The following is a 22,168-nucleotide window of genomic DNA, read 5'->3' as shown; positions in this document are numbered from 1 at the left end:
TTCCACTGCTACGTACATCTTCATTCCTCTGGCTTTGGTGTTTACAAACAGAATTGCTGCTGTGTGCTAATTAAATACTCTGTGACTGGCAATTTAATTTTATTCCTAGGGATTATTCCAGCTCTAGATGGATGGGAGGAGTAAAGAGAATAGTGCTGTTACAACTGCCTGTGGCTCTGTTATTAGAGCAGTGGTGGATGATTTTGCTACCTTTTCTTTCATAGTAGCTTGCCAAAGCTTCCTTTTCTGAGCATCGGCTCTTAAAAACACACTTCCTCTTCTACTTCCAATGTAGGCTCTTGGACAGTTAACTCAGAGGAACATCATCCTATGTCATTCAGCAAGCAGTTTATTGAAATCAGCTTAACCCATCTGAAGAAACAACAACTGGCTAAAATCTGGAGAAGATTCAAGTTGGGTAGTGAGATAGGACTGTTCTGTTTAAAAGGAGGGGAATATTCATCTCTGGTGTGTGTCTCATCAGTAGTTTAAAACCCAGCACCACTTTTCAGTACTTTCCCCAACACATTACCATATTTTCTGGCTGGGGAAAGTGTATGGGGTAGTGATGGTTCATAGCTCCTCAAAATGGTTGCTTCAGCCTTAGTACAAAGCTGGAAAGCTGGCGCATGTACTGGGAGCTCCTGCCTGTGCTGTCTGGAAGTCAGCCAGCCAGCCATTTACAGGCATTCAATTCTCTTTTAAATGCTTTTTTAAAAAACCTAGATTTTAGATACAAAGGGATCAGATACATAGAAATAAATCCATGGCAACCAGCCTCCTCATCCAGTGCTCTTAGGCCTGCCTAACCAATTCACAGGATGTTGATGAAGACCTTGAGGCCAAATATATAAGATATGACTCTTTTAAATTGTAACCCCAGAGTTGGAACCAGGAACTATACATATACAAAGTGTATATTGAATCACATGTAACCTACCTGATAGTGAGTGCAAGTGAAGTAGAATCAGTTATGTATATTTTCTGACTTTAATAACATTATGTTATTTATCAGAGCAGAGCTGAAACATTTTTGCATTTCCTTAAAGTCCTCCCTTTCAGTTGCCTTTACAGGAAATGTGCACAAACATGTACAGGGTAATCAAGAGGATATGGCAACTTGTTGCCAAGAAAATTTAGTTGATGCTTCCTACCATACTGCACTGATCTGTCAAAGTATAGCACTGCCAGAGTAGGCTAACATGGAAACAAAGGGTTTATGGACCAACACATTGTGCTCCTTTTATTCCTTTTATTCCCACAGTGTAAGATAAACAATATTGTCACACAGCCTCCTTTAATTGGCTCTGCCATGCTGTGATATCAGCACACTTGACTACAAGATCCTCAGCTACCTAGGATTGAATAAGTGGAAAGAAGAAAACCTTGCAAAATCAGCAGGTGTAGCCAGTGGGGCAAATATGTGAAAAGGACACTTGGGCGGTATGGCATTAAAGGAGCAACATTGTCTCCCTGAAAAAAAATCCCACTATGATCCATTCATCTTCATTACTTTTTATTCTGAAGATTCTAATTTGGCACCACCACTCCTCGCACCAGCACTGTTACCATCACCATCACCAGGTCTATTCAGAGCTCTTCCAGAACGACCATCCATCCCACATCTTGTGCTTCAGTTTGAGTTGCTTGTTCCTTCCTGGTTCCAGCTACCAGGGCCAGGCTGGGGTGATGCTCTTCCTGTAGAAACTCACTTGTAGTCACTGGTTCATCCTCAGTTTCCTTGGGATTCAGAATACTCCCTGCTAACTCTTCAATGTTTTCCAAGCTCAGCAAGCCGATGTCTCTGTAGTAGTCATTCAAGACTCTTTCAAGAACCTTCACTGCATCAGAAGTTCTGAAGTGTTTCTCCAGCACTTGGGAGAGTTGATACCACACAGAGTGGGGCTGGGCAGGGGTTGGTTTGGAGGGCTCTTTAAGAGACGTTTGCTCAGGTTTTTTAATGACAAGATAGAGAATGGACTCTGGGCCAATAGGATAATCTGACAGTCTATGTTCCCCATCCAGTACTTTGCCCTGGAACAACAGGGTCTGCTCGTTCTCAGGGACATTCAGTTCTTCTGATACCAGGCTTTTCACCAGAGAGATGCTCTCTTGGCCAGATACCTGGAGGCAGCACTGTTGCCCTAGAAGCCTCTTCACCCTGAGCCGCATAGCTTTGATTGGTAGACTAGAAAGATAATCCAAAGAGAAGACAGTCAGCGCTGCAGGTGGGACAAAGCCAAAGGAAGTGCAGGAGAGAAAAGCCAAAGATAGGACAGCCTGCTGTATAGGTGGGACAAAGAGAAGGGAACTGATTGGCTGGCTTTTCTCTGATGTCACAATTCTACCAGGGTCCAGTGTCTGACAAATATTCCCTCTAACTGAAGTTTACCCATAAGTAATTAAAGCATGGTTCCCTACTTTACTTTAATATTTTGGGAGCTCCCTGGATCTGCAAAAATGGCTCTGATGGAGTCACCATTTGCTCACCGAAGACTAGACACTTAGTAGTAGGGGAAGAATATCATCATCATCATCATCATCATCATCATCATCATCATCATCCTGCTTTCCCCTTCAAAATTGGGACCCAAAGTGGTAAAGTAAGATTTCATATTATCTTTCTCATGCTACCTACCAATTATGCTTCATCTGCTAATAATATGTAATGATATCTGATCCCCGTTTGCATTCATTCCTTGCACCCTTTCTTTCATGCCAGAAATGGCAATACCCTTTTGAAGTGGCATATAGTATGTGGGAAATAGATCTGATGATGACATTAGACAAGAATTTCAGGTGAGGGTAAAAGCAGCCATTCCAAATCCCAGAAATGGCTGCACTGTCTGAACACTAGTTTCCTGGGACTGCACTCAATAACAACTACAGCCAATTACACTAAAGTCAGCCATTACTAAGGAACTGCATATACAATTGGAAAAGAAGCATTTCTAGCTTGGAGAGGTTAAGAAAACATACTGGAAATACAGGATGAAAAAAGAGTATGTAGTTATGCAGTGAACACAGGAAAATAATGATATAAGCACAGAAATCTATTTTTGCAAGTGAAGAATTCTTCCAGATTGTAGTGCCGAAAATAGCTGTGCCATTTCTATCTCAGAGCACAAAGGCACAACTGAGTCATGTGTATAGCCAAAGGAATGACTATAACACTGGCCTGCACATAATGTTTGGCTTTACTTTGCCCACTTCTCATGGTACAACCTTTCTAGTAGGGTTCGATTAAAAGGACTGGTTTACTAATGCATATCTCCACCATATTATTTTAGTAAGGTTGCAGTGGGATAATTCCTCCATTTATACTTCTCAGGGCCAAGATACATATGTACAAACAATATAATACAGGTGACAAGGGATGCTACCAAACTAGTATACTAGGCAAGGTAAGTTGTTTTAGTTTCATATGTCTTTTAGAGAATTCAGGAGGATTAGAGCAGCCAACATGGTGTAGTGCTCTAAATATTGGACTATAACTCTAGAGATCAGGGTTTGATTTCCCACTTGGCCATAGAAACCCACTAGGTGACCTTGGGCAAGTCACACACTCTCAGCTGCAAAAAAAAAACAACCTCTGTGATAGGTTCCTCTTAAGGGCACCATAAGTCAGAAACAATTTGAAAGCACATAATAACAAGAACAGCAGCCATTATCATGAACAAACAAGATGCTTTTCATTTCGTCAACTGTAGCTATGAAGGAGGACAGCACTGGCTAGGATTTTATTTTTCAAGTTTGAACAGTGAGAGATGCCCTGTAAAACAGCATTTTTAGAGGTTTTCTATGCCATTGTTTCACTCAATTACAGAGAGTGTAAGCAAGTGTAATTACAGAATCAAAGCATCCAAATAGGACAGTGATTGCTGTAATTAGTAACTCAAATTGCCTTCAGAAATATGTCTTGAAGCCTGAGTTTGTAGAGAACATGGAGGAAAGAGTGTTGCAGGCAGGAATAAAGTCCCCCCCCCCCACACAAAATTAAGACTCAACAGTAGACATACCCATTCCTCAAAGATCCATGGAGATGCAAATTTAGTAACTGTATGTGTATCTCTCTCTCTGTGTGTAATTGAAATGGACATATTTTAAAAGGATAATTTGTGCCTGGACAGAAGCTATACTCCCTAGGAAGACATCAATGCCACAATAGAAAAATGAGTTGTCATAAAGTTATATTAGTCATAATTTGATTCTGCAAATGGATGAAAAAGGAAGCATGTAGAAAAGTTAGAAGAGAAAATGAAGAAGCCCCTACACCATGAGAATAATAATGTTTTTGCTCCAGCTGACAAAAAACAAAAACAAAAACAAAAAACCACACTCTGTAGACTTTACAGTGTTTTTGTCATAGAAAAGCACTGAAATGTATCAGCCTGAGGTGCCTAATACTGTATAGGATCAGGAGGGTAGGCTTTTTATGCGTCCCCAAAAAGCAGATTCTAATTACATATTACCTTTGTTGCCATATTGCGACAACAGTAATTCCTTTCAGTTGCAGAATAAAGGGAAGTTTTGCTACCATTTCCCACTTGAGTTTAGAGAAAAATCATGTCAGGTTCTGAATCATTTTTAAAAAAAAATTATTTGAAGACGGAAATATGAAACTGGCAAGGACATGTCAGCAAGTATGCCCTGTACTAGCAAAATCACATCTTTTATTTTCTCTAGTGCAAAACACTAGACTAACTTGTGGAGATACTGTAGCATCTTTGAGACTAACTGAAAGAAAGAAATCGGCAGCATGAGTTTTTGTAGACTTCCGTTTACTTCCACAGATGCATTTGGACATTTCCTCAGATGCATTTGAGGAAGTACGTAGTTTGAAGTCTATGACAGCTCATGCTGCCAATTTTTCTTTCAGTTAGTCCCAAAGGTGCTACAAGATCTCTCCACATACTGATTCTACAGACTAACATGGCTATATCTTTGAATTCTATCACTGGACTAGCTTTGTTTTCTACTAACCACAAGTCCAGGAGGCTTGATGTTTGCCCTCTCCCCCTCTCATTTATTCTTGTACCAAAATGCAGATTCTGAAGCACATTTTTGGACTGTGCCTCCCTTATATGAGCTAATTTAAGGTGGTAGCAATAAGAATAATGCTTCGTGAATGGTGCTTTTCGTTACTTCTAGTTCTAGTCATGTAACAAAAACAGCTAATACCCAAACAAGAAAACTGTGGACAATTAGCATCATATTTCAAAACCCCCACACCTGTTTTCTTTCTCTCCCAAATTAGGTTCTTTCAGGATGACACTGGCTTCCCAATACTGGGCACCACAATTCAAGTAGGATGTGGACAAGCTGGAGCATGTCCAGAGGAGTTTGACTAGAATGGTGAAAGGTCTGGAAATTATGCCCTGTGTGGAATGGCTTAGAGAACTGGATATATTTAACCAGGGGGAACCAATGGTTAAGAGGTGGTATGCTAGCCATGTTTAAATACAGTATTTGAAAATATTGGAAGATGGAGCAAGCTTGTTTTCTGCTGCTTCAGAGACTAGGACATGGAGTAATGGATTCAAACTATAGGAAAAGAGATTCCACCTCAACATTAGAAACAACTTCCTGATAGTAAGAGCTGTTTGGGAGTGGAATTGACTCCCTTGGAGAGTGGTGGAATCTCTTTCTTTGGAGGTTTTCATACAGAGGCTGGATGGCCATCCATCAGGAGTGCTTTGACTGTGTATTCCTGCATGGCAGGGGGTTGAACAGGATGGCCCTCATGGTCTCTTCTAATTCTATGACTCTATGAAATAGAATAAACACTGGACAAACCAAACTCTTTTTCGGATAAAGAATGATGGCTGCTGGACACAACCTCCAAAACTGGAAAAAGGTAATTTACACAGCAGTATAATGATGAATTTTTGACACTGTTCAGGACATTTCAATCCAGCATACCATCCCATCATCTAAAAGATAAAAGAGTGTGAGGCAGAATACAGACAAGCACTCTTATATGACAATCTGTGGGTTGTTGCAGTGACTTCACCTCAGCCCTACTGTTCTTGTCAAGCAAGGGCACAACATGAAAATACCAGTGGGATTTTGCTTTGTTATAACTGTTATTCAACACTCTCCAAAAATCAGGATAGAACTGTTTGCTGGTAGCTTTTTACACGTAGCTGCTGACAGTTCTAGCATCAACAACCATAAAGTCTTCCTTGATTTGTAGGGGTGGGCTAGGTAGTTCCTGAGTAGAGAACTATTTTGTATGCATGATGAACAGTTTCATTTGGACATATTAAACCTGAGTACACAATGTTTGCACTCCAAGTCATATTAATTTCTCTCTCAAAAACTGCTTATGCATTCCAGACATTGATATACAAATTCTTTCTTTCTGCAGTACAGAACAACTCAGGGCAGAAGCCATTTGATACTGTGCTTCTTGCCCTTGTTTTTATTATAATACACTTTTATCCTGATTTAAGATGATTTTAAAGGAAGGTAGTATAGAAACCTTCACAATACAATAAATTCACTGCCACTCTTCTAATGAGGGGAAATGCCCTTTTTGGTTAATTTCAAAAACAGAATGCCTCATGAACACATTCAGCCCAGGAATTTACAATCCCATTGTTTCTATGCAAAATTCCACTCTTGATCTCTCTCCCAGCCAGCATTTTTCAGCTATCTAATTTAGGAAGGGGAAAATGCTCAGTAATTGTTGCTGTTAAACAATGAAGAGTCAGTAATCCCAGCTCAACTACTGCAAATGAAAATCACCCAGAGATCCAGAAGTAGATCTGCATGTACCATCTCCTCACCCTTGGTCTGCACAGTCTAAGTCTTCCCCAGCAGACATCCCAGAAGAAGTCTGTTTGCATAACATTAGAGCAGGGATTATGAAAGTGCACATCCATGGGCCACAGGTGGCCCCTAAGGGCCCCCAGAGCAAAAGCTGTCTTGAAAAAGTTTGCTCCTCAAGGGGTTTTTGTATCCTCAAGTCTTTCCTGGCTTAATGCCAATACTAAAGCAAATTTATCACAGGGCTTTCTTGGCAAGAGTAATTCAGAGGAGGTTTGCTTTTCTTCTGAGGCTCAGTGTGTGTGACTTGCCCAAGGTCACCCAGGGGGTTTCCATAAGTTTTGAGCCTTGGTCTCTCAGAGTCCTAGTCCAACACTACGCTACACTACATCATACTGTGAAGGCAATTTCTTCACATTTTACTCCTACACGAGTTCTTTTTCGATTCAGAACAATCTCTTTCCCAACAGCAAGTGACCCTAGGGCCATAGGGACATTTGGGGAAAAAACTCCTATTTCAAGGGTTTTTGGTGGGTTGGGGGAGGGATGCAGTGAAAGGTCCAGCCCCCCATAGTCTCCTGCAGAGCCAAAACAGCCCTGTAGCTCCCAACAGTTGCCCACCCCCACATTTTGACAATTCTAGTAGTGGGTTCTATCAGTTCAGAAAAGAGATTAACTTTAAATGCATAAAGTGACATATAGTATTACCACTTGAAACCATCTGTTACGAGATGCTCTTGAGCTTTTTTGAAGAATGAAAAGAATAGGACTAAATAAGAGTTCACAATTCCTTTGACTATGTGCACCTCTATTTTTCACCTCTCAGTCGTTAACTTCTCATTGCCTGTACTGCCGGCTGGATGTTATGGTTGCACACAGTTGCTTGATGTCCTAGGAAAAGGCAGGACATCTTGTCTTCCTCTCTGCCCTTGCCACCAGCTATCAAAACTATAGTCTAAATTCATTCAACAGTTAAAATAAACTGGTCATGGACCAGAACTGATGAGTGGTCATGGACCAGCAAAGCTTAGTAGAATAATTTGTCCTTAATATCTGAACTTCTTTTAATCTGCCACTTATAAAAGATCCAGTTGTCCAGTGCACTGCAAAGAAAAATTGATCAGATGTTTGCTTGTATTAGGAAGACCAATAGACAAATAAACTGAGCAAACATATTGGTATACAAGAGAGCAGGCAATTTACCCCCAGCTATGCTGCCAAGCACTACCATCACCATGGTCCTATTCAAATCTGGTGGAGAGGTATCTATCAGCTGGAACTCTCAAGGGGAAGGGCACACCCATCTACATGCCCATCTCATCATCTGTCTCTCTGAAGCCTGCACATCACCTTTCTCACAACAGCTGCAGGATATTGAGGCAGGGGATAGAACAGTGGGGAGAAGCAAGTGTACCACTTGGGATGACTTGTCAGGGAGAACCATAGGCTCACCTACTCCATATAGTTCAACAAGAGAAATGGGATGAATGACAGCTTGCGTTGTTAGAAATGAAGTACAATGTGACAGACATATGGTCCCTACTTTAATCCTAATATACCGCACTCAGAGCCATTCTTCCCTATGCTGTCTAGGGAAAGAAACTGGTTTTGACTCCTTTGAGTGGCTCATCCAACTGGGTGAAGGTCAGAGAAAAATTGTGAACAACTTAAAGACCACTTGTGGACAATAGCCCTCAGGAAGTTCAGCTACTGTCCCGCGTCAAGAGAATACCTACTTTCCTTCAAGTTTACTTGGCTTCCTGGGGGAGATTCCAAATAATCTTATTGAGCCTCCAATCCATCAACAAAAGGAAACAAAATCTGTACCAACACCCCAGTTCCCATGCTTAGGAGAAACAGATCCTTCATCCTCTTGCCAAAGTTCCCAATTTTCACGAGGCAAGAAGAGCCTGGATTTCTTCCCAGGAAGTACTTGCCAATTTCAGGATTCATATAAAAACAGCCATTATCAAATAAATGTCACTTGTTTGGCTATTTTTAATGATTGTTCACGGTTTTTTGTGACTGTTTGCTTCTTTCACATGATCATGTCACCATCACACTGTTCACAATGACGAAATAGCAGGAGTTTCACTCAGTATATACACCTTTTAAAAAGCTTTTAATTCCCATCTATGGATGGATCAAAAGTTTTTGACTGGTTGCATGGTCAGGCTAACTGTACTTGTTTTTACTAAACTTGTTTTTTATATCAGAGTAGGTATGCCTTGGTCCCTACTGGAGAGATACTTTGCATTTAAGAGTTAGTGACAAAAATTAAGCATGAAGGAGTGTTTGAATATGAAATAATTTCAGGTCAGTACAGTGCTGGATCAGTCCTTGTCAATGTAACAGAATCTTAGGGACATCCAGTCCTAAACATATTTACTCAAAAATCCCATTAATTTCAACAGGAATTAGCGCCATGTAAATAGTCTAAGGATTTCAGAATAGGGATGCAATCAGGTTAAAAAGCAGAGATAGGGGAAAATACCATCATATTGCTAGACTTGGTGCTAACACTATATTCAGCCACACTGTGAGTCTATGGCCACAGGATATGAACCACATTACCACACTACATTCTTATAGTGCTGCTATGCCACTTTTACTGCTCTGGCTGCCTCCTGTTGCATTCTGAAGATTATAGTTCAGTGAAGCCTAAGAGCTCTCTGGCTCAGAATTCTAAATGCCTCTCCTTAAACTGCAAATCCCAGAATGCAACAGGAGGCATTTAAAGTGGAACAGCAGCGCTATAAGAGTGTAGTGCGGTAATCGAAGTCTTATAGGGAAGAGAAATCATCCATTTGACAAACCTGTCCATTTATTGTCTATTTCAAGAACATAACTTTGCTTCCACCATGTTCACAGTACAGTTTTGCAAGGCCTTGATAGGCATGGTTCTTACAAAACAGTATTTAAGGTGGCAAACCTGGGCCTAGATCACACTAGTTCAGATTGTCACAGGGCTTCCTGCAGTGGTAAAAACAAGATCCAGGCTTGCCATCTTCTTTCTGAGAACTAGGCTGGAGTACAGCAATGTTAGCACAGGGTGAAATGCTTCTATCACAACATTAACTGTCAGGATGTTTGGCTGAATTTCCCAAAAGTTGGGAAGAAAAAAGAAAGAAAAGAGAACATACTGAAGGATAATGTTAATTTCTCTTTATCAGATGCAGTTATGAGATTGCTTAATGAAGAGAAACTGATTATATTATTAAATTATATCAGGTATGAGATTGAATTACTGTACAGTACTTAGAATTTGTCTTTGCCAGGGAACAAAATGGGACACTATCTCTGGATGAAATTGTTCAACCACTTTCCTAAGTGCGTACAAGCCTTTCACCACCTACCTGCAGATGGGATTTCTATAGGTAGATTTAAAAACTAAATAAAAACAAAACCATCTCATCCTTCTCAACACAGGATTCCTGCATACACTAGATGGGACTTGAGAGATCTCCCTTTCCTGTATCAGACTGTGCAATGGTGTACATTTATTTTTTTCTCTTTCCACCAACACCTTTATGAAGCTGCTTTCCTTCTTAGAAGCTAACAGAAAAAGGGCACCATTTTGGCCTGCTAGGATATGGGTAAGAACATAGCAGAAAGAGCTATCCTTCTAGTTTGAAACATGAGCTAACCAGGTCCAGTGAACAGCGATCTGAATAGTCATCAGTGCTGATATTTTGATGAAGGTTGTTCATTTGTCTCAAAATGAGCTACTCTGGATCCATTTAGCACCTTTCAAACCACCAAATAATGCAAGAACCCCCAAAGACTCAGGAAAGCCATATGGCTAAATCCTTTCAAGCAGTAAAATCCACACTGCCACATGGAGGAGGAAAAGAGAACTGCAGATTACAAGCCATATGAAAAATAGTTTATCTCCTCTATGCTTGGCTGACTGAAGAGCAGCAACTCTCATCCCTGGGCACATGTACTAGCTCTGAATGTGTGAAGATTTTCCTCTTATCAACCATCATTGCAGCAATTCCTCCCAGCAGATGGGTCTAGAAAAAACTTCCCTTTCCAGCCACAAGTCATAATTCATTTGGAAATCTTCAGGCAGCTCAATACGTTGGCCCAGAACACTCTGCAAACAATTATCCACTGGCAGAAATTCAGGGTTGTTATGTGCCCGGTCATAGCGTCGAGAATTGAAACGCTCTATGCTGGCCCGCAGTGCACACTCTTCAGCCTGGAAGTCCCATGGACGTGCATCCAGATCTACAGAAGTGATGAAACAGACAATCAACCAAAGCAGCAAATGGCCCATCACATACCACATGGAAAAGCAACAATCTGGGGTTAGACAATAAACCTTTATTCTAGAAACTCAGGTTTTCAACTCTCACTTGAGATAAATACTGTCTTTAGGAGAGCTTTACCACTCAAAAGAATGCAAGTGTCATTTTCAGAAGGTGGATTAAATTGTCTAGAATTGAGTTTTTATCATAAGGTACAACTCCTGACTGTACAGTGAGCCCGCGCAATACACAGGATTCTCTTCAGCCACGGTGCAGTTATGACTGGTGGGCGCACTACATGCACATGCCTCATTATTTTTAATGGAGCGTGAGCATATGCGATTTTCCCCTTACGCCGGGGGGGGGAGGGTCTGGAACAGATCCCCTGTGTAAGGGAAGGGAAGACTGTAACTGGCAAACATAGCCTAATTCAGACAATTCTCTTTGGGAAATCTTGGAATCAATTTACTTAGGAACCCCCCCCCCATTTATTTATTTATTTGGTATGGATTGCTTTAGGCTTTGCCTGTTTAAGGGAAACAAAGATAGTGTCCAGTGATTTCTGCTACTAGGGTGGCTTGGTATACAATATCTTAATTACAACTTCATCTAAGATAGCTTTATGGTATAATCCTGATATGAAAGATGTGAGACCACCTTTATTTTACAAAAGAAATGGACGGACTGGGATTTGTATTTTGAACAAATGGTTTGGTCCAGACCAAGAATTTTCCCCCTTTTCAGTATTGTTGAGCCAGCATTGTGCAGTTGTTTCAGCACTGGATTTTAATGCTTGAGAGCAGGGTTTGAATCCCGCTGCGTGACCTTGGGCAAGTCACAGTCTCTCAGCCTCAGAGAATGACAATGGCAAGCCCCCCCCCCCCCAAACAGGCCTGCCCAGAAAACCTTGTGATAGGGTTGCCTTAGGGTTGCCATAAGTCAGAAATGCCTTGAAGTTACAGAACAACAACAGCAAATTCTACTTATGACCTATCCAAAGGGGTAATATGACAATATCTACAAGTGTAACACATTTTCAGACAGATTTGAGTATCTTAGCAACCTATGCTGTATTTGAAATATTAATTGTATCTTCAGAGAGACCACCCAAAAAGTCTAAGGGCCATAGCCAATGGGCAGGAAGAAATTGCTCGATCTAGCTTTTTGCCACCGTCCACTGCCAAAATGGTCTGAATATGCATGGCCTGACTGCACAGCACAGCATCAAGCCACACGTCTGGGTAATTTTTTTTGTTCCCTTCCTACCATACATGCACTCTGTTGCACAAACACATCACCCATGATCTCCAAGTATCTCCCACATCCACCCAGATGCCATTCCATTGCACAGCTGCCCTTTGATCGGCGAGTCACATTGGTGTGCGAGTGATACATTGGCAAAGCACAACTGCAGATAGTAATAGCAGTAGCATGTACATTTTTATAACGCTTATTAGTGCACTTAAGCACTTCCTAAGCGGTTTACAATGTTTAAGCTAATTGCCCCCAACAAGCTGGGTATTCATTTTATTGACCTATGGGAGGATGCAAGGCTAAGTTGACCCTGCAGGATTGAACTCACAACCTTGTGGCTGTAGTACAGGCATTTAACCACTGCACACCAGGGCTCTCCATACATGCCCCCTTCACCCCATGCCCTCCTGTTGGGCTGTCTGGTTTGTATGTGTTGTAATTACATCCATTGGAGCTGTCACACTTTCATTTCTTTAGCTTGCTGCAGCCCCCACACTTACATTGGGGAGCTTATATGCAGGTGCGAAGATGTACATTTTCTGGGCTAAGCTGGAATACCCCAGCTTCTTTTTCTCTGCTTTTTAGTCCCGGAGTACAGTTTCATTCCAGTTTTCACCCACTTTGGAGGAGTGTGTCATATAAACGCCCGCGTTCAAAGTGGCTGGAAGCCGCTTTATTTTGCCTGTCTGTTTCATCCCTAAGTGATAATTGTCTGCTGGAATGCACTAAATTTGAAGTTAATAGCATTAAAAAAACAACTGAAACAAGGAGTGAAATTGTCCTGTACAAATGAATCAATATGAAACTGCCCCAACTTCAATATCTAAAACATATTTAGACCAAAAAGTACATCTAGTTCAGAAACAAAATGATGTTTTTAGATGTACTGGACTCCACTGCACCCTTATAGACAGAAACTGCCCACTTCAGCTTAATGTTGGTGATATAATGCAGATAATGCCGCCTCCTGCTATACAATATGGAAATGTCCAGTGATTACTCTTTTTTCGTTGAATATGTTACAATGTTAGTAACAAAGTTAGTATAGCAAAAATCTTTGATAACTGTGAATGCATATGTTCTTTTAAATTACATTCCTGTGAAGTGGAATTTAACTGAGGGTCTTTGTTCTGGGACTCTGCATGCTTTTATTGTTGCAAGAAGACTTATACTCCAAGACTGGAAAGACAAACATTCACTATCGGTTTGCTGAATGGTTAGAAGAGCTAACTGCTTTATCCACACATGAACACATATTTTATAGCTGTCCAGTTCAAGAAAATGTATTGTTGGAAATATGATAAGTTTACATCAATACACACACTTAGCCTTTGTTCATATCCTGTGTCTTTCCCACCCTATTTTTTTCTTTCCTCCTCTTCCTTTTTTCTTTTCTTTTGTTATACTTAAAAAGCCTACATACAAGATAGGAAAACATACAAAGCCATGTATGTGGGTAATGGGAGTCTTATGAAAGTTTGCCAAGAAAGAGAGGGTTTGTGGTTTGTGAGCCAATGACCAAACTAATGAGAACACAGGTTGAGCTAGGTTCAACTACTATAGAAAACATGACCACTTGGAAAGGGCTATCATGACTCATTTAGAAGGAAGTATTTCCCTTCTTAGCTTGTTCTGTTCAGGATAAGCAGGATAGTCAAATGCACTCCTAACATTACTGATGCAATTTACTAAAAGAAAATACAGGATTCTACAGCTTGATGTAACAAGGGAAGGTTCATGGAACAACTGGGGATCAAAGTAGAAGGGGGGAGAAGGGGAGTGCTGGACCAAGGACTTACTTACCATTGCCATAAGCCCAGTCATCATTTAGCCGATGACGCACTTTCTGGTAGATTGCTGACATAGTTTTCATGTTGCTTTTTCTCCACTGTCGCCCCAGGTACTTTGTCTGCACCTTGAGAAGCTTCAGAACATAGAGCTGCATCATGGCTTGCTTCACCTTAAGGGCTCGTTTCAGAATGGGAGCAGACTTGAATACTACCAGCATCTAGGAAAACAAAGCAGCAGAAGATCAGTTGCTTAAAGTTGTACCCGTACCTTCATCGCCAACCTTTTGCCTAAGATTTATGGTCAGTAAAGATTTAGTAATGCTAGGAACCTACAGAGATGCTTCTACTCACCATGGTTCTTGAATGTTTCCATTTTGTTAATTTATTCAATATCCTTAGTAAATTAATGCAGGAAAAAAGGTTCCGCCAGCAAAACTGATTATTGTCTCCAGCCTCCTAAAGGACAAAAAAATCCAAAGAAATCCATGACCAAGGAAGGAAAGTCATCATGTGGAAGCACTCACTAGTGACAAAGTCATTTCTATTCCCTCAGTTTTGTACTTCTCTTTTAGGGTGAAGGATAAAGGCAGCTTAGCTTACCAGACTCTCTGCAGTCAGCTCAGGTAGCTCATGCACCACACAGTATGGATAATCCAAAACAGAGATGCTGAAACATATAAAATATCCATGAGAGATCAGAATGGATGATCCATATAGTCAAGTATACTATCTCCAAGAATGGCTCACAAGAGTATGGTTCAAGCATGTGAGAAAAATGATGACTGTGACAAGACTTTGTTTTGGCTCTTTAGCTTGAGATAATTGTTTGCACATCTTTCCATATCCACTCTGGATACCCAGCTCTAGGTATCTAGAAATGGAAGCAGATCGGTCAATCACTTAATAAAGTTTTGCGAAACCTTATCTGAAATTTTATTAAAGAAGTCCAGTGTTATTCCTTTGCACACCTAGAACTATGCATGAAGTATAATATGTGTTCAGGCATCAGATTTCTAACAAACAAGAAATGGTCATGTTAGAGATGTACATTTCCTCAGTAAACCCTTATCAGTTGTGTGAATCAACTTCCTGCAAGTTAAATTTTAGTGGATGACCAGGTAATCTTAAAAGCTCCAATAATAAGAGTAAAACATGCACTGTGACATTTCAGGACACAGGTGTGGCAGTGATAATCCCAATTACCTGTTTTTGGCTGTGATATATGACATGATATTTTGATTGAAGAATTTCAATATAAGTGGAATGCAATTGGCAAACACCAGGTGTTGGGCCATATATTCAAACTGGTACAGGGAACAGAAACAAGAGGGTATATTAAGCAAGCAAAGTCAAGATTAATCTTCATGTTCTCCCTTCCCCACATCTTCCAATGCTGCTGATTCATGCCAGCTTATGCTTACCTGATAGACATGATTTAACTTAAAGTGTTTGAGCAGTAGCAGCAAAACAGCAGAAATGGCCTTTACAATTATCTCTTTGTGCCTGTTCACATCAACTCCCAGCTTCATACTCTGCAACACAGTTGTTCTGGAAACCAAAGCAGCAATATTAACTTTTATGACACGCCTCTAACCTGAGACTCATTTACATATTTAAAGATTTATTTATTTTATATCCCGTCTTTCTCCTGGCACAAGATTCAAGGTGGGCATTTATATTTCAGTGTATTTTGCCTGCCAATCACATTTAGCACTGGAGGTTTTGAGATGTGCTCCACCACTTTCAAAGCGCAATTGACTGGGAGTTGAGATAGAGCCTTGCCATTGTGGCACTTGGACAATGGGATTTCCTTCAGGAGAAGTCTAATTCACTCCCTTTAGGTTTCAGATGTGTTGCTGTTTCCAGGTGGGTTTAATATTTTGAACCTCCCCTTTGAAACTTGTTCTAACCTACTTGTTTGGATTGTTTATGTTATTGCATTTATTATTTCAGTAGTTTTAGTAGTTTTGTAAGCTGTTTCAAGTTTATTTATAAAAAATGCAGGGGTGGGAATAACACATTATACTTGTTTTTTGTGGGTTTTTCGGGCTATGTTGACATGTTCTAGAAGAGTTTATTCCTGACGTTTCACCAGCATCTGTGGCTGGCATTTTCAGAGAAGATTCTGGCTTAAAGTTGGGAATAAACTCTTCTAGAGCATGTCCACATAGCCCGAAAAACCCACAAAGAACTATGGATGCTGGCCATGAAAGCCTTCGACTTCACACATTATACTGTTTATTCAACACTTCGAGACAGTCACATAAAAATCTATGCTTTGCTTTCTCTGTTCATTCCCTACATGTATCGCTTGCTTTCCTTAAGAAAGACTCACGGCATCTCCTCTGGCAAAACATCTGCTAGGATGTTAATGGAATCAGTCTTGGCTTTGGAGGTGGGTGCTGCAGCCAGCAGAATTTTCAGCAAGGCAATCTGTAGATCAAAATTTACTTGAATGAGGAGAGATGACAACCAAAGTTTCCAAAGTACAGTAAAGAAGATAGGGTATTCAGATACAAACAATGATAGGAAAGAGGCATGAAACATCAAAGAACGACTTTTTTAAAAATATACTTGTAAAGGGATAACATAGGAGTTTCGATAGTCAAGCAATGAATAATATCTCCAATCTTGAAAATGGTAGAAAAGACAAGAGTGTAACACAATTAAGAAAATAGAATAATAAAAAAGTTGGGGATGCACCTTGAGGATGACTATACAGTGAAGGAAACAACAACTCACCATATATTGGGGCAGACTAGGAAGTAGACCCTGGTACAAAATTTCTGCAGGAACTTGCTCAACCTCCTCTTCTCCCTAGTAACATAAGCAGATCTTTATAACATCTTTTGAGCCTAAAGTTCATATGGTGGCCTACATATTTTGATCACAATTCATTCATCTAGAACACAGGGGAAATTCTCACTTCAACACAGAAAATCTTCCAGAGCCAGAGAATTGTTGTACAACATAATAATAATAATAATAATAATAATAATAATAATAATAATAATTTATTTATGTCCCACCTCTCTACAAAATGCATTCGAGATTCAAGATTCAAATATACAGTCCGAACCCTCAACCCCCCCTTAAAATACAATTAAATAATGTAGAATTTAAAACATAAAACATACTTAAAAACAATATGGTAACTGTGGTGAAATCAGTTCAGCAGTTTGATTTTCTTTCTGATAGCCAGAGAACTATTCAGGAAAGGCCTGCTGGAAGAGATCCGTCTTTATAGCTCTTTTAAAGCTGTTCAGAGTGGTAATATGACGGATCTCGTCCGGCAGGCCATTCCACAATCTGGGTGCAGTAGCTGAGAAGGTCCTCTGGGAGGTCACAGACAGCCTTGTTTTACAAGGCTGTAACAGATTTTTCCCTGAGGATCGAAGTGTGCGGAGAGGATTATCTGGAAGGAGGCAGTCCCGAAGATAGGCTGGACTCAAGCCATTTAGGGCTTTAAAGGTGATAACCAACACCTTGTACTGGGCCTGGAAACTGATGGGCAGCCAGTGAAGTGATCTTAAAATCGGTGTTATATGGTCTTTTCTGGATGTATCAGAGACCAGTCTGGCTGCCATGTTTTGAACTAATTCGAGTTTCCGGACCAAACACGAGGGTAGCCCCATGTAGAGTGCATTGCAGAAATCAAGACGTGAGGTTACCAGCGCATGTACTATGGTCTCAAGGTCCCCGACTTCCAGGAAAGGGTGCAGCTGGCGTATCAGCCGGAGCTAATAACAGGCACTCCTGACCGTTGCATTCAACTGATTTGTCATGTGAAGCGATGAATCTAGGAGCACCCCCAGACTGCGAACACAGTCCTTTGAGGAGAGTGTGACCCCTGCTAGGATTGGAGGTTGTATCTCAATGCCTGGGTTTGGAGCCGATACCATAAGTACTTCCGTTTTGTCTGGATTCAGCTTCAATTTGTTTTCCCTCATCCAATCCATTACTGCCTTAAGACAGTCACTGAGAGGCAAGATGCCATCTGAAGTCAAAGCTGAAGACTGAGACATACTGATAACACCCCGCCCCATGGCACAGAAAGGGTTGTAGCTAGAGTGTACCATTGTTACATCTCTCCCATATTTCTAGAGGGTCCCCCCAACCCTACAAAGCAGCAGGGGGCTATAAAAGGAAGGAGGAATTGGCACTAATTTTCCCTTCCACCATTTCCATTGGAGTGTCCCATTGGGGATCTGCAAGGTGAGAAATAGCTGATAATAATCAATCAATTGTAAACTGTAAGCGAAATCTGTATCTTCCTAAAATGTGAAGATGGTAGAACTGTCTAAGATGACCACAGGAAAAGGGTAGTTTGTGGAAGGTGGGCATGTAGCACATGTAGGTGGTTGTCATCCATATGTCCAATCTAAAATCAGAGATTCAGATTTTTTCATAAATATGTTTTTGCCCTTCCACTAGTTCCCTGCCTACTGTGCATTTTCTCTTGATACTTACCCCTGACAAGGGAGAACGCAAATACTCCTCTTCCATTTGTATTTGAATTTCTGCAATAGATGTATACTTGTGCTATTAAGAGAGAAAACAAAGCATGTTAACCACACTATATTAAACAGTGCAATAGATTTCAATATTTTCCACATCTGAGGTATTTATTAGCCTGGGAAATTGGCAACAGATTACATGAGATTGACAGTAAGCACATGGGTGAGATGTCTTCTACAAACACAAATTCAAATGTTCACACGGTGGGAACTCACCAGCTTCAGAGTTTTGATACTCTCATGAATGGGTCTGGGCAATCCCACTACTGTGTTGGTGTCACTAGAGTGATAACAGAAACAAGGAAATTTGTTATACAATGATATATAATGAAAACTTTAAAATGCTGAATTAATAAAATTGTGAACTAGAATTTGGTCAAACTGATTAAGGAATTCTGAACCATTCTTTCCAACCTCATTGTTACAATGTGCTAAATGGTGCAAACTAAGTCTACAAACCCATACATACTGGGAGTAGGTCCTACTGGAAACAATGAGATTTACATCTGAGTAAACATACATAAGAATACACTATAAGTTATCCAAGAAAAAAGTGTCTTTTTCCTTGTAAATTAAGAGTTTCTTCCACATGTTAAATAAAAAATAAATAAAGACATAGCCATGTTAGTCTATAGAATCAGTATACAGAGATCTTGTAGCACCTTTGAAACTAACTGAAAGAAAGAAGTTGGCAGCATGAGCTTTTGTAGACTTCAGTCTACTTCCTCAGATACTAAAGCTAAAACAGATCTCTCTACGTACAAGAAAATTTAAGTAAAGCAAATGCAGGCATGGCCATCTTGTATTACACATCAGGCTAAAACATTATTTTATCATAGGAACACTCTCCTAAATTTATGTTTTAAACACATGGTGCATATTAGAGTATTTAATCTACTAAATTATGCATCAGACATAGGACCTGAAGGAACCAGAAGGATGATCTAATCATATGTACCTGAAACAGAAATTTTCAAGTACATTTTTAGATGACATTAGATTTTTTGAAATGTGGAAAAAGAATCTGGATTGAACATGTGGTCCGCATGTACTCTGCAATATGCCTTCATGATTGACTTCCCATATTTTCACAATTCCTATTAACATTTTGGTTTAGAATTTAAACTCCTCCTCATCATTTCCAGTTGTCTACCAATTTATTTGCCAGAAGCAACTCTACACAATGGCCAGATGCCCTTACTCCTCTTCTGTCCTTCTTGTTACCTGGGGAAGGAACTGAGTTTGCCCTATCATTGTCACTGTAACCATCATCATCTCTTATTAATTCAGTAATCAAACAAACCAAATGCATGCTAAGAAATCAAGAGTTGCCAACATCTATCTTAAAGCAAGAGACAAACAATTTTGGGATGCTTTAACTCACCTTCCTAAGGTGTAGCCAATAAATTTGCTCCGACTAGATTCCAGAAACATCTCAATGTCTTTCTCCCTGTAGAAAAGAGGCCAAAAAACAAAACAAAACAAAAAAACAGTCAAGCCTTTAGGGCTCTGCCTCAGTGGGGACCTGGTCACAGGCAGGACACTGGACCAAATGCAAAGTGAGTCTGACTAGTGCTGGAAATGGGTGGAGCCACCATCCTCTTCACACAATGCAACTGAACTCAGGAAAAGCTTTCTGTTTATGATAATATAAGGATTTCTCCTAAACTAACTTCAACATGTAATTAATCTCTCTCCCACCCAGTTGTATCCATTCCCACAGCAGCAGGCTAACACATTCATTTAGCTTCAACAAGTGATGGGGGGGGGGGCATGTAGGAAGGGTTAACTGTGCCATCTCCAGATGCACTTCCAAAGCCGCCACCACCACCACCAGCATATTGCAGCCAGATGTAGTGAATGCCTTCCACTGATGCCAACTGAAGGTTTCTTCTAAAACTTAATTTTGTGTGGTGGGGCAAGGAAGGCAGGACATGGACATCATGGGAAGATTCCATGAGTCACACCTGGCTTGTAGATTCTCTACTCATGCTTTAGGGATCCTCCTCTCTATTGCTGCCATATTGCATTCATCCTGTAACCCCTAAGAGACAAAGTCTCTCTATTTTACTCCTAAATCTCCACACTACATTATCACTCAAGATGCATTTAGGGAGATGTCACACTTTGCTCTGTATCAAGTGTCCCAAGCCTCACAGGTACTACATCAACATAAAAAGCCAGAGTAGATTTTTAATTATAGTTATTTCCTGCAAATATATCTTAAAAACACCAGCCAAGTATTCCAGCACTGCTTGAAATTGAGGAGGATAATCTTTAAACTCCGAGGCTCTCCTGAAATACAAGAATCCAGTCTAAATACTCACCTAACCTTGGGAGCCCAAGGCAAACCTTTGGGACAAGTTAACCGGTCAGATGGAGGATGCTGGACAGGAGGGGGCATCACTTCATCTCTTTCAAGAGGGAATGTCTCTCCCTCAAGACTATTGTCATCATCATTCTCTTCCTCCTCTTCACGAGAGTCATCCGCTTTGTAAGGATCTCGTTCATTGAAGGCATCTAGGTTATCCTGTTTAATAAGAGCCTGAAAGGACAAATAGGTGATGAAAAGGAGCTTAGCTTCTGCCTCTTCCTTCTGCACACTGATCTTCCCAAATAGGAGTGGAAGAGATTTAGGCGGGTTACAAACCGCCATAAAGTACGTGCTCTGCGCGTACTAGGGTTAGGAAGGGCCGTATTAGGGTTAGGAAGGTTCTTACCTTCCTGACAGCCATTCCTCCCAGTATGCGCGGAGCGCGTACTTTTTTGCGGTGCCCATCCACATGGGCGCTGCCATGTTGACTTATTGGACGCTGTGCGTCCAGACGTGTCGCGGCGGAAGTGACGTCGCAAGGACGCACTCCACCCCTCGCGGCGCCACTTCCGCGTTCCAAAAAGGAGCGGCATTTCGCCGCTCCTTTTTTGCTGCGCGGGGAAGCCTCGCGGTCTGGCAGCTGGGGCTTCCCTACGCAGCGAATGGCGGCGGCGGGAAAACGGCCCCTTGAGGGCTGTTTGTAACCCGCCTTAGAAATTAGAAGACCAGGCCTGGTGTATCAAGGATCTAATTTTATTTAGAGAAAGAAATGCACTTCTGTCTTCCACCCCAACAGACCAGAATCTGAACAGAATGGGAGCCCTGAACTTTTATGTCCTAATATAGTTTGCCAAGTCACTACTGCAAACACATGTGCTTGGAAAATTCCATTAACCTGACAAACAAGATAGAAGTCAAAACTATTTGTTTAGGCATCAGTTGGTCATATGAAGCATTTTTTAAGGAAAACCAAATACGATATATAATTTTTGCAGTGTCAGCTTGTTCTTTTGGAGTAATTTCCCTAGCACCAAAATATACAAATAACAGAGTTGCAAGCACTTTTTGGGTTACCACATGCAAAACCATTTTTCTTTCCCCCTTTAGGCGAATCTTATTGTGTCCAAGACCTCTCTTTGTTCCCAAACTCACCTTGTGTTCTCGGCGTCCCCGTTTCTGCTGCTGTTCTATCAAATCAGAAGCAGATGCTGGAGGAGAGGCAGCTCTCATGTTGCGAATCACTTTTATGCTGTCTTCAGGAAGTGGAGG

General features: G+C 40.8%; 2 protein-coding genes across 2 annotated transcripts; both read right to left on the bottom strand.

Moving 5' to 3' along the window:
* Positions 1–1,369: 1,369 nt before the first annotated feature.
* On the bottom strand, positions 1,370–8,598 carry UBL4B (ubiquitin like 4B). Its single transcript, XM_042464021.1, has 2 exons — positions 7,480–8,598; positions 1,370–2,188 (listed from the first exon to the last, which is right to left on the bottom strand). Exon 2 carries the CDS (start codon positions 2,170–2,172, stop codon positions 1,591–1,593), a length of 582 nt encoding a protein of 193 aa, XP_042319955.1. The 5' UTR covers positions 2,173–2,188; positions 7,480–8,598; the 3' UTR covers positions 1,370–1,590.
* A 139-nt stretch (positions 8,599–8,737) lies between these two features.
* Positions 8,738–22,168, bottom strand: LOC121928978 (striatin-interacting protein 1; the record flags this gene model as incomplete). Its single annotated transcript, XM_042464303.1, has 13 exons — positions 8,738–11,004; positions 14,082–14,286; positions 14,420–14,524; positions 14,669–14,735; positions 15,272–15,372; positions 15,490–15,616; positions 16,404–16,501; positions 16,811–16,885; positions 18,539–18,610; positions 18,802–18,865; positions 19,970–20,035; positions 20,913–21,130; positions 22,052–22,168. Coding segments are annotated over 13 exons (1,563 nt in total), but the record flags the coding sequence as incomplete, so codon positions are not given.

This window comes from Sceloporus undulatus, chromosome 4 (genome assembly GCF_019175285.1).
Source record: "Sceloporus undulatus isolate JIND9_A2432 ecotype Alabama chromosome 4, SceUnd_v1.1, whole genome shotgun sequence".
NCBI lineage: Eukaryota > Metazoa > Chordata > Lepidosauria > Squamata > Phrynosomatidae > Sceloporus > Sceloporus undulatus.
Note: the sequence above shows the minus strand (reverse complement) of the source record. Positions and strands in the feature narration are given on the sequence as shown.